This window comes from Calypte anna, chromosome 2 (genome assembly GCF_003957555.1).
Source record: "Calypte anna isolate BGI_N300 chromosome 2, bCalAnn1_v1.p, whole genome shotgun sequence".
NCBI lineage: Eukaryota > Metazoa > Chordata > Aves > Apodiformes > Trochilidae > Calypte > Calypte anna.
This window is the reverse complement of record NC_044245.1, coordinates 126,290,713-126,310,379: the sequence shown is the minus strand read 5'-3', so window position 1 is coordinate 126,310,379 and position 19,667 is coordinate 126,290,713. Positions and strand designations below refer to the sequence as shown.

The following is a 19,667-nucleotide window of genomic DNA, read 5'->3' as shown; positions in this document are numbered from 1 at the left end:
GGCACAGGCACAGCCCCAGCACTGGTGACACCTGCAGAGAGGCACAACAACAGCTGCACTGGGACTGGAGCAGCTCCTGGGCTGAGAGCATTTAAACGGAAAGCCTCTAGAAGACCAGGAGGAAGAAATACCCTGGGTCCCAAAATACACTGAATTTAGACACTCCTTTAGCAGCTACTGGAAACTACCTGTCTGTCCCTCAGTAGGGGCACTTCATGTAGAGAACAACACATGAATTTATACCTCACTTTTTCTTCTGCTCTTTCTTATAAAAAAAAAAAAAAAAAAAAAAAAAAGTCACCAGACCACATATGGACATAAGCCAACTTTAAAACCTCGGGTAGTAACAAATCTCATCGGAAATGAAAGAAATATTTATTTTCTGTATAGACAGATGTTACTTGGTTTTTTACAAGGCCCAGGAAAGCTTATTATCATTATTGGATCAGACAGGTCATTTGTCAGACTCCCAGAGGGCTCTGCTTTGGTGTGGGAACCACAGGCAGTCTCAAGGATCTGAGGGCTTATGCAGCCCTAGAGCTGGGGCAGCTCCCATGGCTCCCAGGAGGGATGGTGGGATTTGCATCAGCTTTTGGTTGAACTCAACTTACTAGGAAAGTGTTTAAATCTTAATACATTCATATTCTTTGATGGGGAAATAAAACTTTCTGTCAAGCTTTAGTGAGAAAGTCTGGAGAGGAAGAGGAAAAAACACCTAAAAAAGAAAGGCTTGTCCTATGTTCTCCAAAACAAACATAACTAAATCCAATAACATTTCCAGTCATAGAATATTATGACTTTTCTGATCTTTATAGAAGTTGGATTTGTGGTGACAGAAAGGGGAAAGAGGAGCTTGGGAAACCTGGGTCATGCTCTCATGAAATAGGAAAAGAAGGTGATGAGAGGAATATGTAGGCATTTAATGAGTGTTAGGTCCCTTAGGTGATGATTCACTCAGTATTGATTGGATAGACTGCCACTGGGATGCTGAACTTATTTGTGGTGTAAGAATTGCTTTACTGAAAATAAGACAACAAACACATGAAAAAAACCCCACACACCTTCTTTTCCAGCCTGTCAATCAGCTTTTGGAGTCTGTTTATCTGGGTCATCCAGTGGCTGTCTTCCTCAATCCTACCTTTGGAAAACATAAATAATCAACATTTATAAAATGTTACTAAATATGGGAAGATAGTGTATTCATTTATTTTCTGAAAAGGTTTATCCTAGCTTGAAATTTATTTTGCTTCTTGAAAATTATGCTGCAACTAGTTCAATATTCATTTAAGTGTAACTAAAGGAAAACATGATTTTGACTATTGGATTTATTTTCTTTCTTTTAAAGAATCAATCTGTGGCCCCAAAATGATATCACAGTTTGGCCCATGATTATGTATTTACTTTTTACTGTTTCGGAGCTATGTGTATATATTTATCTTCCTTACAGTCTCAGCTCATACCTTCTATACTAAACTGAAGACTGATTTCTGTCAGTGAAGTATCTGAGTTAGTTACTATGTCAAATTAAATGTTTGAGGGAAAGGTATAAGCATATTTTTCCCCATCTGTTTGTGCATTCATGTGCTTTAAATATCTTTCAAATGTGAAAAACAGTACCTGTGCTAAAATTAGGGCACTTCAGTGACAGGCTGTTGTTCCTCTGAAGCCTTCGAGCTGAGCGTTTTCCTGGCCATTGAATTGAGAGCACTTCTGGTTTTGTTGGGCCTTGTCTGCACAAAAACACAGGAGACTACATAAGGTAAAATGTGTGGGAGAGCTCCTTTCTTTTGGGTCTCAAAAAATGAATGTGCTTGTGTGTTTCTTTTTGAATTAAAAAAATGAGAAATACTGGTTGATTCCACTCAATTATTTTCCATATTTTTACTATTACTAAATAGTTGTGTTTAGGTTGCTAGCTATGAGACAAGTAGAAAAAAAAAAAAGAAAGCAAAAAAAAAGGGGGGAGGTTAAGCTAAAGTAAACCTGATCTGGCCTAAGCAAACTTTCATATCTGTTCTGCACTGACTGGAATTTTGTAGCATCTCTGCAAAGGAAATGGGGTCACAAGAACAGCTAAAAGTGAGATATGAACTTTAAACATTGACTCCCTCAGCTTAAAGGAAGAAAAAATAAAAAGCAACTTCTATTTGTTAATAAGGAAGAAAAAACAATGAGAATTAGCTAACAATGGATGGACTCCATTGGATGATCCTACTGAATGCAAGGGCTTTAAATGGATGACCATCAGAGGTCCCTTCCGACCCACATTTATGATTCTGTGATGTTTCTGAAATACAGCAGATACAGAAATGATTTATGGCTTTGAAGATTGAAAGTCTGTGTGAGGACTGAAGTCTGTTTCTGTTTGGTTCCTCCTGGAGGGCAGGGAAGGACCAGGACTATGGTTAGTTTTGAACAGTTGGTTAGATGAGTGGTTGTAAAGAAAATTAGACAGTAGTCTAAACATTTCAGTAAATAATTTCCAGGTCACTGCTTTGGAAAGCTCTCCAGCCTCCTGAAGTGCTGAAGGAAGGCTCACCATAAATTCACAAAGTATATTAAGGAGATGTTTTAGGATGGTATTTTCTGCAGCATAAAATCCCTTCACTGTAAGCCAAATTACATCCCTTCCCTAAAGTGAGCACTCTTGAATTAGTTCATGAGTGTCTTGAAGGGATTTTGATTCCCACAGCTCGCCCAGCTTAAGTTAAGCATAACTGAAGATGATTTTACATAGGGACATCTGCACAAGGAACTAATTTTCTCCTAAATAACTGTAGTTAAAGTGCTGAGTTTGCCTGGCTTGCTCATTGCTACCTCAGAAAATGGTGCAGATGGGGCAGTGTCACACTTTTTTCTCATTTTCTTTGCCACAATTCAACATATAAGAGGATATTTCTTAACAAATGTACTAATAAAACTGGAGAAAGAAGTCTCCACAATGTTCTACCAGACAGTCAGTGAGGATGAGAAAGCTGGCAGCAAAAGGGATGTTCATATCACCCAATTCTACAGACCTAAGAGAGCACTTTGAGGTACTCAGGTGCTCTGTCTAGACTGTATTTCTGGAAAGGCCCTCATAAAAGGCAGGTCAGAGAAGAAGTCAGTGATTACTCTAGAGGATGTAGGAGCAGCTAAGTTAGGCTTCAGCTCTGCACTGACCAAGACTTCTTTCTGTCCCATGGGGTTGTGTGGGGAACCTGCAAACATCTATAGATGAATGGAGGTGTATAACTACTGTGCACACTTACTGCAGCCTCAGCCTTTCAGAACCTGATTGATTCCTGCAGTCAAGCTGGTAGGCACAGAACCCTAATGTAATATTTGTCTGCTTCAGAGATCTCATAAGTAACAGCAAAGAAACAGGACAATGACACTTTCAAAAGGAGGAATGAAAAAGCAATGCATTTTAAAATATGAAGTGTTGAGATCTTCTATGTCCATGAAACACAACAGCTTTCCCTTTTCATCTTTAATAATAGCATACTGTGGACAACAAATTCATAAAACCAAAAATATTTTGTTCCTTGATCACGATCAAATGTTCATTTCAGCTAAAGCCCTTGGACTGAGGTGGGTTACCCATGTGACTAAGAATTCCTAGAGTTAGATGTTAGCCAGTAGGATGGCCCTATGTTCTAGGAAGAAATTGTAACAAGAAAGAGCCTGGCTATTTCTCCTCTTAACACTGGGTTCATTGTACACCCAGGAATGAAAAATAAAAGTTATAAAAGTGGAAGAAACAAACAAGGATACAGTCAGTGGTCTTAGTCATTTCATATATGTTCACATTACAGTGGTCTGGTCTCTCTGCAATTGATATTAAATAGTGCATGGATTTAAAAAGAAGTTAGAGCAACATTGGGTGGAACAACATTTTCCCACATTCAATGCACCCCAAGAGCACATTGGAACCTGTTTGTACTCAGTTTCAGAAAAAAAAATCCTTTTAGAAAGTTCCTGTTTGGACTAAAAAGTGTATCCTTATTTATCATAGACTGATAGAATTGTTTGGGTTGCCAGGGACTTTAAAGGTCACCTAGTTCCAAACCACCTTGCCATGGCCAGAGACACCTCCCACTAGACCAAAGCCTCATCCAACCTGGCCTTGAGTGCTTCCAGAGAGGGGGCAGAAGTAGCTTCTCTGGGCAACCTGGGCCAATGTCTCACCACCCTGACAGTAGAGTTTCTTCCTAATATCTAACCATTACCCCTTGTCCTATCACTACATGCCCTTGTAAAAATTCCCTCTCATGGTTGATAGGTGACATGTGAAACAGTCTTGGAGATCCACAGGGATCCCAATCCTCACACCTTCAGTGCTGTCTCACCTCTCCTGGCGAGTCTGCTCCTCCGTGGTTTCCATGGCACATTCCAGGGAGCTCTGGAGGGACTGAAGTTGGTTCACAGTTTCCTTCAATAGAAAGCGAGTCACAAACTGCTCCAAACCAGAAGCTTCTTGATAGTCCTAAAAATTACATGAACAATAAAACCAACAAAAAGGTAAAGATTTGCCTATGAGGTTAGAAATATGTGAAGGAAGATTCAGATTTAATTCAGAAAGGAAGCAGCTTGGATGGTTTTCTGCTTATACATGCAAACCACATAAGCAGCCTTTATATTTCAGAACAAGAAGACCTCTGGATTTTCAGGTATAGACACTGATCCCACCCAAGCTGGGAGAGACCCAGGTTTATAGTGGCACAACATAGTTTCTGCTCAGAAAAACTTTTCTCCTTACATTTCTCATCTCCAGCGGATGGCAGCACCACATTAACTCTCAAGTAAGGAAAAGCCAAGATATGACTGACAACTACAGAAGTGATTTAGCTAAAGGACTGCCTGCACCAGGGAAATTACCTTATTAATTTAGGTGTCTAACTGGTTTTTTTGTTCCTTTAATCTGTGTAATTAATTTGAAAACCGTGTATCTATGTATTTCACAAGGACATGAAACAATTACATGAAATTGCAACAAGATTAGGGCTAAAGGTTTTAAACTAAAAGAGGGTAGGTTTAGACTGGGTATAAAGAAGAATTTTTTTGCAGTGAGGGTGGTGAAACACTGGAACAGGTTGCCCAGAGAGGTGTTAGGTGCCCCATCCCTGGAAACATTCAATGTTCAATAGCAATGTGATCTAGATGATGTCTGCTTAACGCATGGGGATTGTACTAAAGGACCTTTAAAGGTCCCTTCCAACCTAAACCATTCTATAATTCATGATTTTATGAAACGTATCTGAGTGTTCTTTGAGTTGGATCTTGGTGGTTAGAAAAGTTTGTGCCTACATTTATCGCTCTGCAATGGTTCTTTGTTTAATAACATTTCCAATATGTTTTATATGTTAAAAAATATTTATGCCTACTCCGTGTAGATTGTATCAGAAATAAAATTTTATGCTTAGTTCCCTCCTTGGCCCCACAAATCATATTTCTATATGATTTCCTTTAATGTTTCTGGCAAGCCACTATCTTCAAAACTCAGTTCTACATGCAGGTAATGTTGTGTGAGAAGGGTCCCCTATGCATTAATGTAAACACCATCTTTTTTTGTTTTTTCATTCATAATTGGAATAGAAGATCTCTAGAGCCTCTGCTTACTGTGTAGAGGTCCCACCAGGAACACAGAAGGAAAATGGATTTCCATCTCTCAAACTCGGAATTAATTTGTTGTCTCCTACTCTGATGAAAATGTGCTGGTATCCATTTTTCTTATATCCTAAGCCTGCTTGTGTCTGTAGAAAACCCTTTGAGCTAATCTTGAAAGACTTTGAGTACAATTATTAAAATTATTTTGTAAAATATGAGGCACATTGAAGGAAGGATTTCTCTAGTTGCCACATCTGAAGCTAGGAGATGGTCTGTTATCTCCAAGCTTCTGAATGGTTTTGCCTCCTACACTAGCTGAGAATTTTTGGCAATATATATGGGTATTTTTAAGCTCTTTCCTGTTCTTCCCAATGTGACTTACAGATGAAATGCCTTTCTGATTTTATGACTTCAGATTTTTTGCAAATATGCAATCAAAACACAAATATAGGATCTTTTGAAATTTAAATATAAAATAAAAGATTTATTCTGAAATGAGAGCAATCTATTCACAATGTTAGAATTAGTCCTTGTTGAAAGACTTCTGCTACAGATATCTCAGGTGTTAAACCACTCATGAATCATCAGGTTACATACGTAGATAGGAGCTTCATGGTCATCTATATTTACATCTTTTATCTTTCAAATGAATCAGGTATGAGTCACTCTGAAAAACAATTTCTTATTTATACATATTTAAAATAGATACTCATGGAAGATTGCATGTCTGCCTTTTGAGGGAATACCTGAAGCTCACACTAGTCCTGTAAATAACAATTTTAGCAACATTTATGAATACTGAATCTTATGCAATAGGAAAGCTGTTTTTTGGTGGGTTTTTTTGTTTGTTTGTTTGGTTGGTTGGTTGGTTTTTTTGTTTGTTTGGTTGGTTTTTTTTCTTATTCTAAACTGTCTCAGTAATAACTGATTTAAAACTTTGGTGAACCTGAAAGAGATAATTTAATATCCAAAATTTTGATCCTCTGTGTCATGTTAGAACAATGTGTGCAAATCTGTGTGGCACAGGCAGCTAAATAAAACCCTGCAGCAGAAATGCAGGGTATGTTTTAAGTTTTCAGCTTTTGGCAGTGCTCTTGGAAATAAGTGAACAAAACACGACAGAACTGATCATTTATTGTAAGTTTTTGAATACCAAAATAATCTCACATGAGGAAGGTAATCAAAGTGTTTTAAAATTATGGGCATCCAAAAAGAAAATGCTACAGAAACCTCCATATAGCTTCCTGATCATAGTCATGATAAACCTGATACCAGCATGCTGTACTACAACTTAAAATGTTTATCAATACTGTTTTATCTTATGAACTGTTCGTGTGGGTCCTCACTGATGGTGGGATCATATAAGAATTAATTGTGCAATACCTGCTACTATCTGAGGCTGGCTGCTTTTTGACTCCTTCAGAAATTCTTCTTTGCATCTCTAAGTTATTAAGTTTTTCTCATCAGAACTGCTTCAGGTTTGTGAACTGCACCAGATTTAGTTTTTTTTTTCCCTGTTCTGTTGTCCCTCAAGTTTTTTGTTTCAGGACTTCCCTATGGAAAAGGTCCTGTGATCTTTAAATGTGTCTTAGATTTACCTTAGGTACATAGAGCTTTTTTGTAAAGATGGACTAGGCAGGCAGGATGCTAACATCATCTAGGGGAGTCTAGAATTATTAAAGACCCTTTCCTTGTGTACGTTTACCCAAATAGGGTTATTTGCACCTTTTCTATGTGGAATTACTTCTCTCTCCTAATGCACCCAGTTAAACAAATGGCTACTCATAGTTTTCCTTAAAATAATGGCTCTAAACTCACAGCATGCAGGGCATGCTGCCCTCTGAAGGGTAACTACTCTTACCTATCCTTCTAAAAAGCTTTGAAGATCATGGAAGAAGGTATTTCACTATTATACATTTTCAGCATTACTATATTTTAAGATTTTTACAATTCAAACTAAAATCTCAGCTCCAGCTCTCAGCCACGAGGAACCACCAGCTGTGCTTTGTTATTGCTTCACCACTGAGCTTCCTACAGAAAAGTGCTTTTATTTGCATTTTATTAAAGGCATACTGGGGCTAGATTTCATTAGAAGAAATAAAATGTTAATTCTAAATTAAGAAAATATTAATATACATTAAGAAAAATGTATGTCAATTTGTTAAGGGTGTATTATGTTAGAATCAGCATAACCAGCATGACTACCATTTGTATTGTCAGTCTACTCTGCCACCAATTAATAATGGGACCCACTGGTGCCACCTTTATGTATAAACTAGAAAAATGGCCCATTCCTGAATGTCATTAGCTGTAAATTACCATTAATTAGCATATACATTATACTGCACAGCAGTTTGGGCAGTCCAGATGAAGTAAGTCTGTGTTAACATATCGTTCTGCTTGTTAGTTTTATTGATGGTGAGTGAATGAGGATAATTTTCCACATCTTTCTCATGAAGAGACAACCACAACCTTTACGAGCAGCTATAGATTCGAGTTTCCATTAATGAAATTGAAAATACACATAATTAGTGATTTCCCTGTGAAAAAGGTCACTGTGGTCTGGCTTACAGCTATCTTAAAAGTTGCAGAAGAGGTTTTCCTTTTCTAGAGGCAGAGGAGGTAGGGCTTAGGTATCTCCTGAGGGAGCCCAAATCTCAAGGTTACCACAAGTTCAGAGACTCTCTTCATCCTCTCATTCCCTGGTGTCAGCCCTGATTTTCTTCCCACAGGTGATCTGATTCCATGCTGATCCACTTAGCAGAAAAGCATCTCCTTGAGATGGTGAAGGAGGCAGATACCTGTGTTTGCTTACTTGGAGCAAGAAAACTGACTTAGTTGGGACAAAAAAGAACTCTGAAATCTCTCAGCAGGGGTGGGAGCTTAGACAAGAGCTCCACAAGCTTAGGAAGAAAGGATTTTTGGCTATCAGCTTGTCCAGCCTCCTGTTCAGAGCAGGGGCAACTTCAAAGCTACCTGGGGATGTGTCAGCTGACATCAGAACATGGCCATGGATGGAGATCAAACCATCTCTCTCTGCTCCACTGTTGGTTGCAGCACTCTCTCTGTGTGAAGTGTTTTCTATTTTTCTATTTAGCATTTTCCTTTCCACAAGCTGTAGCCATTGCCTCTTGTGCTTTTCCTATGTACTTCTGAAATAGACATTTGTTTTGTCTTCTCTGTAACTCTTCATTAGAAAGTAGGGTCCCATCTTCCTTCGCGCTACAGGCTGGGGACAGAGTGGCTGGAGAGCAGCCAGACAGAAAGGGACCTGGGAGTCTGGATTGACAGGAAGCTGAACATGAGCCAGCAGTGTGCCCAGGTGGCCAAGAAAGCCAATGGCATCCTGGCCTGTATCCGGAACAGCGTCGCCAGCAGGTCCAAGGAAGTGATTCTGCCCCTATACTCAGCCCTGGTGAGGCCACACCTCGAGTACTGTGTCCAGTTCTGGGCCCCCCAGTTCAGGAAGGATATCGAGGTCCTGGAGCAGGTCCAAAAGAGGGCAACCAGGCTGGTGAAAGGACTCGAGCACAGATCCTATGAGGAGAGGCTGAGGGAGCTGGGGCTGTTCAGCCTGGAGAAGAGGAGGCTCAGGGGAGACCTCATCGCTGTCTACAACTACCTGAAAGGAGGTTGTAACCGGGTAGACGTTGGTCTCTTTTCCCAGATGACATTCAACAAGACAAGAGGGCATGGTCTTAAGTTGTGCCAGGGGAAGTTTAGGTTAGATATTAGAAAGAATTTCTTTACGGAGAGAGTGATCAGACATTGGAATGGGCTGCCCAGGGAAGTAGTGGATTCTCCATCCCTGGAGCTATTTAAAAAGAGACTGGATGTGGCACTCAGTGCCATAGTCTAGCAACTGCAACGGTGGTAAAAGGGTTGGACTCGATGATCTCTGAGGTCCCTTCCAACCCAGCCAATTCTATGATTCTATGATTCTATGATTCTATGATTCTATGATTTAGCCTGTTCTCCGAGACCTTAATAATGTTCCTAGACATTAGCTATTTTATCAGAGTGTTCTCTCTGCCTTGTAGCAGTGTGCAACTGGTCATACATTTAGAACTGTTGCCAGCATTCTTCTCTTCAGATGAGTTTACAGCAGAGAGCTGAGGAACTGTTAGGTATAGGGATTTATTAAAAAAGGATCTTACTCCAGCTCTAACCACTGGCAAGTCTGTCTCAGAAACCAGAGACTGATAAAAAAGCAACCCATGGAATTTAGTTTAGGTCATCATGGTCAAAAGAAAAATCTTCTGGTTGTATTTAAAAAAAAAAAATTCAAACAGATAGAAACAGCAGAATATGAGAAACAACTATGCCTGCAAGTAGGAACAGTTCTTAAAAGCCTAGTGCAGCTGGAGCTTATTAACAATTTCATTTGTTATCCTGATATTTTTGTGCTACTGCTTCTTATCCTTCTGTCAAATTCTGATTACTCCAAAAAGGACTGGTTGAAAAATTCCCACCAATTTTTTTCCTTGATAAAGCTTTGAAATTTAAACTCTACAAAAATACATTCAGCAAAAATGCTTTCCTCAACTCTTTATTTGATTTTTTAATGAAACACCTTTAACATTTCTTCAGAGTTCAGTCAAAAAAGTTCAGTCTTTAGGACTTTCTTCAGTTCTTATTTCAGAATCCTCTTTCATTTCATAGATGTAATGCTGAGCTCTGTTAATATATTAGAGGGGTATGTTTGGTCTGATTTTAGAGCTGAGTGAAATGCCTCTGAGAAATGCAGGAGGAAACAGCACCAAACCTGTCATTTCTTTGAAAGAGTAGCATGCATGAATTTTGAAAATATTGATATTTTTTCTTAGAAAGAGAAATAAAACTATATTTTGACAGAAGACTCTTCTTTTGATCTTTTTTTTGGGGGTGCTAGGGGAGGGCCAAACAATTCATGCAAATTTTTTGCTGGAATGTAGCTAACTTCTGCACAGAAGAGTAGGAGGGTATTTTTCTGTATTCAGGCTTGTATTCTTGAGGCTGGGCATGTAATTCCTAATTTGTAGGCAGCCACGTCTCCTATTGCTTTTCTGTCGTTCCTTTTGTCTTCCCTGAGAAAAATATGAATTTACATCAAGTTTTTCAACCCTTATTCCCCTTCATGGTATTAACTGATGCTATGCATGGAAGTGGTGCTTAACCAGTGAAAGTGCCTGTGGAATGTGAATACACCATTAGTGAGAGTGAAACAAATCCTGAGACTCCAGTTTGCTGGACTAGATGAGTGAGAAATATTCTGGAAGGGTGTTTTCTGATGTAGGATTCAGAAACTACTGATTCATCCATGATTTTTAAATCAGCATCTTACATCTTCTGAAGAATTACGAGAATCAATAACCCTGGTCAATATAATGGAAGGAGATTCAACATACACCCAACTAAATTAGTGCAACAGGGTTAACTGTGACTTAAAGGCAGTCTGAAGCAAGCAAATATAGAGGAAGAATTAACTCTGTGCATATAAGAAATACATAAGATTGCAGCATTTCTAATATTAAAATTTTAGAATACTATATAATACTAGAATTAGAATATATATAATATTAGAATATTATCATAGAATCATAGAATCATAGAATTGGCTGGGTTGGAAGGGACCTCAGAGATCATCGAGTCCAACCCTTTTACCACCGTTGCGGTTGCTAGACTATGGCACTGAGTGCCACATCCAGTCTCTTTGTAAATATCTCCAGGGACGGAGAATCCACTACTTCCCTGGGCAGCCCATTCCAGTGCTTGATCACTCTCTCTGTAAAGAAATTCTTTCTAATATCTAACCTAAACTTCCCCTGGCACAACTTAAGACCATGCCCTCTTGTCTTGTTGAAAGTCGTCTGGCAAAAGAGACCAACGTCCACCGGGTTACAACCTCCTTTCAGGTAGTTGTATATATTAGAATAAATAGTCATTGCATACTGCAGTGTGTATCACTGCTGCTCTTTATGTCTTGAACTTCATCTATCTGCCTTCAATGTTTTATGTAATCTTCACCCTGAACGTTTTTCTAATTCTCTATAAAAAATCCTAAAATCAAGAACTCCTTGTTCTGGCTTTTAATTTCGAGTGGAATCTGGCTATGTTTTCCACTTTAAAACATCAAGATGGGAGACAGCTATAGTATTTTAGCCCATTGCTTACCTGAAAAAAACTTACCCTTGAATGTAAATAAACTAGATTCAAAGCCAATGCATGAAGACTAGTAATCAGGATGAACTGAGTAATACCAGCTTTAAGTTATTCCTAGGCAGGAGCTATTTTTTTAACTTGAGCCTGCAAAAGGTGTATTTGTAAAAAGTGTAATTTGAAAGAGAACAAGACTAGACTCAGTGGAAACTATTAATAAATTCTAATCATGACCAAAATAACAAATAAAAATAAAAAATAAAAATGGTTCCAGCCAATTTAACACAGATTTAGAGAAAGCAAAAAAAAAATGATTGGAAATTTTGGTTTTGTTCAAACAGGATGATAGTTGTAGAACCATTGTTGAGATGTGCTTCTCTAGCTTTCTTCCCAGTTATTTTGTTTTGCAATAAAATTTACATAATCACTACTGTAACTACTACTCAAATATGCAATTAAAAAAAGGTTTTCTGGTTTATAATGAGCATCAACCCTTCAGAATGCAGTAATTTGCATTATTATTATAAACACACTATCAGTAACTAAACTGCATGACCCTGTCTTTCAGCAGGGATAAACCCCCTTACTTTGACTGGCTCCTATTTTTAGACTATTCATGAAGTTTTCCTGTAATAACAAGGCTGCATTGACTTCATTTAGCTTTGGGTTTTTTTGAGCAAAGCAGAAAAATAAATTATTTTATAGGAGCAAAGAATTGGGCTTGTTGTGTCAGTCACTGAATCCAGTATCTTGCCACTGCACACCATATGCACTCCCCTTTCACTGCAACGTGTAAAAAGCAATTAGTTTTTTTTTTTTTTCTCTCCCAAATGCTCAGAAGGCTATGCCAGAACCTGACTGTTTTACTGAGTAAGAATTATCCTATGTTTATTTTTTGTATTGTAATTGTAAATGCTGAGCATAAACCAGCCATGGTTATTGCTGCTTTTGTGTGTTTGCTGTCCAGGTATTCCAAACAGATCATTTGGTGTCCTTCATAAAACTGTTGCAAAGGAGGCAAGGAACTTCCTCTGAAGCAAAGAAAATGAGGTTTTTACAGAGTCTGGAAAGGAGAAATTTTGCAGTATCTCATCTTTTGTTTCCAATTTTTTTTGTTTGCCTGCTATTCCTTTCCATGGAAATCTGCAGTGCTTTTGTCTCTAAAAGAAGAACTGTATCTGTATTTACTGTGAAACTCAGAGGTCAGGGTTAGCTCTTGATTAAATTTTGAAAAAATGTACATTAATTATTCTAGACAAAGCACTTTCTGGCTTTCATCTACAGAAGAAAGATCTTGCTTTTGAGGAAGAAGAGAGATGTAAGGAAATGGCATGAGGAAAATGAAATGAGTATGGTGAAAAGAAAACACAGAGGAACAGATTAAGGGGGGATTTTCCATACGAGTTCAAACAATTTTCTACTTTGCTGACAGTCCTTCTTACTTATTTTTATGTTCCCTTTACTTTAGAGTTGAATTTCTCATTTTGCTGTTCATAAATGCTTTCTATTGGCTGTACAAAAGTCCTGCCCAAGTCCATCAAGGAGGATGGTATTGCATTAGAGTTACTGGAGTTGTGCTTCAGAAATAAAGTCTTACTGGATCAAAGTTTCTTATAATTAGTGTTTACTACAAAACCCAGTTTCAGTTTACTTTTTAAAAAATATATTTTCCACAATTTTCTACTGAAATTAAGTTATGTGATATATATAATCAATATAACCTAAGGAAAAGCTTAGATATGGAGCATTTCATTTCTGGAGGTCTCTGCAACAAGTACAGTGGGTTTCAGTCACTTCTGAGACAGATCACAGAGTGGCCCCCATTTGCAAGAAAAAAGAAACAACTCCATGGGTACTTAGTGACACTCCTGAAGAAGCACCTCTGCTGGATTCTGTTTCCTATGAATATTTTATTTTTGTTTATTAAATGAGCTTTTGCTAGTCTACTGAATACTTCAACAACAACAACCATAGGTTGCCTTTGCAGCCTATAACAACATAGGAAATAAAAATGTTAGAGGAAAAACTCTTTATTGACAAATTTTAGGGCTTAATAATTTGTGGATATTTGTTCTTTGTTTGTAAGTGTCTGATTCACAGAATCACAGAACTGTCTCGGTTGGAAAGAACCTCTAAGACCACTGCATCCAATTGTCAACATTCCACTGCCCAAGAACTCTTTTCCCCCCAAAATAATTATATATATACACCTATATATGTGTGTGTGTGTGTGTATGAATATATATATACATATATATATGTGTGCATATATATATATATATATATCTCAACATGCCCATCTGTTCCTCATCTACAGTTTTTAAATACCTCCAGGAATGGTGATCCCACCACCTCCCTGGACAGCCTGTACCAGTGCCTGGCTACTCTGTCAGAAAAGAATTCTTCCTAGTATCTAGTCTAAATACTGATTCTCAATAATTAGGAACCAATAGAATCAAGATGTCAAGTAATTTTAAAAACTGGTCGAATTTTATCAATCTACATCATTACTCAGTAAAAGATTTATTTTCTGTGCCATGAGTTTCAAAGTTTCTGTTTATTGTACTTGATGTGACTGAAAGCTATAGAATGTTATAAAAATGCAGTCTGCTAAAAATTTATGTTCATTTGGGTAATAAAGAAGTTAAGATGATATCTTTTAATTCACTATGCTTCCATGTTTTGATATACAAGATCTCAGGAAAAAAAAAAGTCTTAAAGAAAGAAGTCTTCAAATGTATTTGCAAAGTTTTGTTGAGTCATTAATTTTAATTCTTCCTTTATATAAGATAAAAAAGAGATGAGATAAACAAAACTATGTCAGATTGTACTTTGATCAAGAACACATCAGCCTGGCAGGTACAGAAAAAGCAACTGATACCAATGATTAATCTGTCCTCACCGCTCCTGTAAGAGCAGCTCATGAGGACTCCCCATCCTAAGGAAATAAATATCAAATGCCACAAATCCTTATAAAATTCCTCAGATATGTTCCTTGTGTAAAGATAAATCACAGGACAACAGCACTAAAACAGAAGGCTTTGGTAGGAAATCTTTTATATAAAAAGGATGTTGCTTGCAAATGCATATCAGTCTTTTCCCTGCTGAAGGATGTTCCTTGCTCTATCAATTTCTCTGCATTTTTCACACAGCACCTTCCCTTGAAGCAAGGAAGCAGGAACCTCTCCTACACCACTGGGGTTCCCTGTCTGCCCAGGTGCTGTTCAGTTTGGAGGGATCTGGCCCCACAATGGTAACAGGAAGGTTGCTTTCAGTTTCTTGAACCTACCAACATCTTCTCTCCTACTTGTCTCAATATTTTCACTTTCCAATAGCATAAGGCTAGAAGACTGGGAAAAGCTCACTTCAGGAAAGCTGAGCTGATGAACCTTTGAAACCATGGATGGCAACAAAGTACACACAAATTATGCTGCATTTAACTTGCAGCAGTCAGTGATTTGGTAATGTCTTGGGTTAAAAATATCTACACCTGGAAGTGATTTGGAGTGCTGGGCACAATTTGGTTGATCTTAAAGAAGTTTATAGCCAAGACAAACTCCAGTTCCTCTTGGTGAAAGATCTTTCTGACTAAAGTCTGAACAGGTTGGGAATGTTTGTAAGCAAAATCCAAGGTATTTGTTCATTAATCACAGAATCATAGAATGGGTTTGGGTTGGAAGGGACCTTAAAGATCACCTAGTTCCAAACCCCATGCATGGGCAGGGACACCTCCCACCAGACCAGGTTGCTCAAGGCTCCATCCAACCTGACCTTGAACACTTCCAGGGAGAGGGCAGCCACAACTTCCTTGGGCAACCTGTTCCAGTGTCTCACCACCCTTATAGAAAATAATTTCTACCCAATATCTCATCTAAATCTCCACTCATACAGTTCAATGACATTCCCCCTTGTCCTCTCACTATACAGCCTTGTAAAAAGTTCCTTCTGTGGTAGCTCCCAAAGCTTAGGTCTTAATTTCTGCTGTTTTTTTTTTCTATGTATGAATTGTACAACTAGATAATGGCTTAGAAGACTGCAATAAATGCTCTTGAAAGCTTGGTGACTACTTAAAGTACTAGATGGCTGCAATAGTAGAGTAATGGCAATATTCTGTTTTGCAATGGGAAAAAGAGGAACCCAACTATGCCAATGCCCATTCAGAACCAGACTGCCAGTTTCTGAGTCCCTGTCTATTTAGGCTCAGGAGTCACTTGAGCTAGGAGCTATATCACACCTACTATGTGACTCTGGTGATGAACATCATCTATGCATGTTATCTCAATATGCTAATTAGCTTTTTGTTCCATCTCCAGCTCTTAGTTTAGGTGGATATATGCCAGATTTTAGACTTCAATAAAAATTTGAAATGGAAATGTAATTATTTGCACTCCAATGATTTATCAGGCAGTCAGGTCACATAAACAATCTGTTTCCTGGGAACTGATTTTCTGTTGTGAATAATACCAAATCTGAATATAGAATTTAATTTCATAAAGAGCTGTAGTTCCTGGTTATATATATAGCAGGAAACTCTATTTTAGAATATTTGAGAACACTATTTTTGCTTGACTGTGTTCATACACAGTGTCTACTAATTGGAATGAAAAGTATTTTTCCAGTGTTAGACTTGCTCTAGTTCTGCCACCTCTAATGAAGTCAGTTGGGATATTCCTGAAAGACAGAAAGCCCATTAAACTGGAATCTTCAGTCAGGAGAAAAAAAATCAAAGAAGTTGTTGTGTGGTTTGTTTTTTGCGTTTTTTGTTTGGTTGGTTGGTTGGTTTTTGTTTGTTTGCTTGTTTAGGGGTTCTTCAAGCAAACAAATAAACCGTTTTTTAATACTTCACAATTTCTTATCCATTTTCTAGTGAGGCCAATGCTTACTTCTTACAATTCTGATTAGTTTACTGGGACTCCTCTGTAATTCTGAAGTAATCCTTAAATGCCGTGTTCTATTTACCTCCAGCAGTTAACAGATGACATGTCCTGCCCTTTACCAGTAGTTTATACACAAAGCTATTAAAAAAAACAAAACAAAACAAAGCCTGAATAGAATAAACTAATCTGTTGCTTTTCCATGTCCAGCCCAATGAGGCAGTGAGTCTGGACATCTAGTTCATTAGTAGTAGAAGGTGCAGCTCACTGGCTCAAGCTCCATAATAAATAAGCTATACTTTCAGGTTTTTATTTTGGCAGTTCATGCAAAATGTATGAGTATTGCACTCTTGGAGACACCTGAATGCCAAAGATAACAGCTCTGATAGAGAAGCAAAGCTTTATCCCCATTGATCTCTCAATTAATTAAATTTAAAAAAAAAAGAACTTTTCTCCCCACAGGATCTCACTGAAAACTTTTGGCTGAAATTTGTTGTTGATGGCTGGCCTTACAGTGAATAGCCTTGTGGTGTGGGTCTGGGTTGGAGGATCTGGGTTCACTTCTTTACCTGGTTTATGCTTTCCCTCATCTTTTCAAGCTGTTCCACCTTGCATAGAAGATTAAACTGTTCAGCTAGGGAAAAGGAGCATATTACCCAATGTCTTTATGTAATTTTTATCAGGCATTGAGCTGGGATGTGGTATAGAACCACAGAATCATTTTGGTTGGAAAAAACCTTTAAGATCATCAAGTCTAACTGTAAACCTAGCACTGCCAAGTCTACCACTAAACCATATCCCTAAGCACCACATCTACACAGCTTTTAAATACCTCCAGGGATGGTGACTCAAACACTTCCCTGGGCCTGTTCCAGTCCCTGACAGCCCTTTAAGTGATGAAATTTCTCCTAATATCCAATCTAAACTTCCACTGGCACGGCTTGAGGCCTTTTTCTCTTAACTTACTGCTTGTTACTTTGGAGAAGAGACCAACTCGATCCAACCTCCTTTCAGATAGTTGTAGAGTGGTATGGGGTCTCCCCTTAGGCTCCTTTTCTCCAAACAACCCCAGTTCCCTCAAACACCCCTCACAAGACTGATGCTCTAGACCCTTCACCACCTTTGTTGCCCTTCTTTGGACACGCTCCAGCATCTCAATCCTTTCTTGCAGTGAAGAGCCCAAAGTATTCAAAGTGCAGCCTCATCCCTGCCCAGTACAAGGGGACAATCACTTCCCTGGTCCTGCTGGCCACACTATTCCTGATAGAGGACATGTGGCCTTCTTGGCCACCTGGGCACACTGCTGGCTCATGTTCAGCCATCTGTTGACCAACACTCCAAAATCTATTTCCCATGGGCAGCTTGGGTTTTCGTGACCCAAGTGCAGGATCCATCACTTGTCCTTATTGAATCTCATACAGCTGGCCTCAGCCCATTGATCCATCCTGTCCAGATATCTCTGTAGAGCCCTCCTACCCTCAAGCAGGTCACCACTCCTCAATATGTGAACCAGCAGGTATGAACATATGAGGTGCTATGACCATACCAATAGAGTGCCAAGCAGACCATCCACATAGCATACCCCTCACCATGGCTACAGGCCCTGTCTGATGGACAGAGGGAGAAACCAAGCTTCTCCTGAGAAACCTCTCCTCCCTCTGCCCCCTCGCTGTGCTGGGGGGTAGCAGCCCTGACACCTCCTCTCTGCTGCCTCTGTGAGTGCTGTTATTGTTCAAAATGCTTGAAATGGAAGTGAAATCTTGTTCTTGGTCGGGATGTTTCAGCCCAAATTTCTGTGTCTTCTCTTGTTACTATCAATCAGAAATATATTCAGTGGTTTATGTTGGCCAGTTACACTTTGGGACTAAGTAGCTGGAACACACAGGGTGGTTTTATAATCATAAAAGCACTGGGGTTCAGCTGCAGGGAAGAGAGGGAAAGATATCACAGCCCTTTTTAATATTTTCAAATTATCCTGGAATCTGCATCTAACAAGAACATAAATATGACTCCTTTGTATGTCTCCAGATGTCTTTAGCTTACCTAATTTAAAGGTAGTAATGAATATAGTTCGGGTCATTAGCATCTTCCACTAAGATGTATTCTATTTTAAAAATTTGGGTTATTTTTTTCAAAATCAGCCTATTTTCCAATGCTGATATGCTGATAATACCCCCAATTTGGCAAGGGATATAGAACCCTCTCTTGGTGTGGCAATATGAAGAATATTCTTTGTGTCATTTGCAAAGACAGTTTTGGTTATATGCAAACTAATACTGTAATATTGTAAAGAAAAATTATACTGTAATAATGTAAAGAAAATTTTACAGTTTTAACTTACCTTCTTTGTTTTGTCCATTGCCTTCAGTATGGTTATGTTTAAGTCTTCCAAGACAGATAACACATTTTCATACTCTCCTAAGTGCTGGGAAAAATACTCTGAAAGAAATTAGAAAAACTTGTCACCTATTCATGAGGTGAAAAATCAGTATTTCATTCAAAAACAATTTTATCAAGTCTAGATTCAGTTATTAGCTTCCTAAATATATAAATTGAATGAGAGTTAGAATGAAAGGAGTAATTTTATTTATAAATTCTGAATGATTTAATTAACATTAATTCTTGCAATACTTAAAATACCAAAATCAGTGTTTCAAAACATTTACTTTCCATAAATGAGCTGCCAAATTGACTAAAAATTTAAAATAGCAGTTTGAGAGCTGAAAGAGACCTACTTTCAAACTGGCTAGGTTTTCTTTCTAAAGTAAATTTTCAGCCTAAGAAAACTGCTTTACAGTTACTAACAGGAAACAAAGTTTTCACATGCACATAGTAAATCTGATTATAGTGATGCAGAAATTAATAACATGGATAAAGCACTTGGAAATAGGATCAAGGGGGGGCTATTGAGAGTCAGGGTCAGCTGAGACCACTTGTTTCTCTCTGAGAAGTGAAAAGACCACGAGTTGGCCAGATAAGCTTCCAGTCCCTCATACATGCAAAATACTTTTTAACAAAAAACCATGGAAATAATGTAAGTTGTAGGATGCTTCTGCATAGCTGCTC

General features: G+C 38.3%; 1 protein-coding gene across 1 annotated transcript in view; it reads right to left on the bottom strand.

Annotated features, from left to right (window-relative positions):
• Positions 1 to 19,667, bottom strand: part of NECAB1 (N-terminal EF-hand calcium binding protein 1) — a 57,261-nt gene that overhangs the window by 12,476 nt on the left and 25,118 nt on the right. The window contains exons 5-8 of the mRNA XM_008494737.2: positions 18,943 to 19,040; positions 4,332 to 4,468; positions 1,618 to 1,730; positions 1,062 to 1,138 (exon numbers count right to left, since the gene is read on the bottom strand). Coding sequence (XP_008492959.1) covers positions 1,062 to 1,138; positions 1,618 to 1,730; positions 4,332 to 4,468; positions 18,943 to 19,040 — 425 coding nt within the window. The remainder of the gene's footprint in view (positions 1 to 1,061; positions 1,139 to 1,617; positions 1,731 to 4,331; positions 4,469 to 18,942; positions 19,041 to 19,667) is intronic.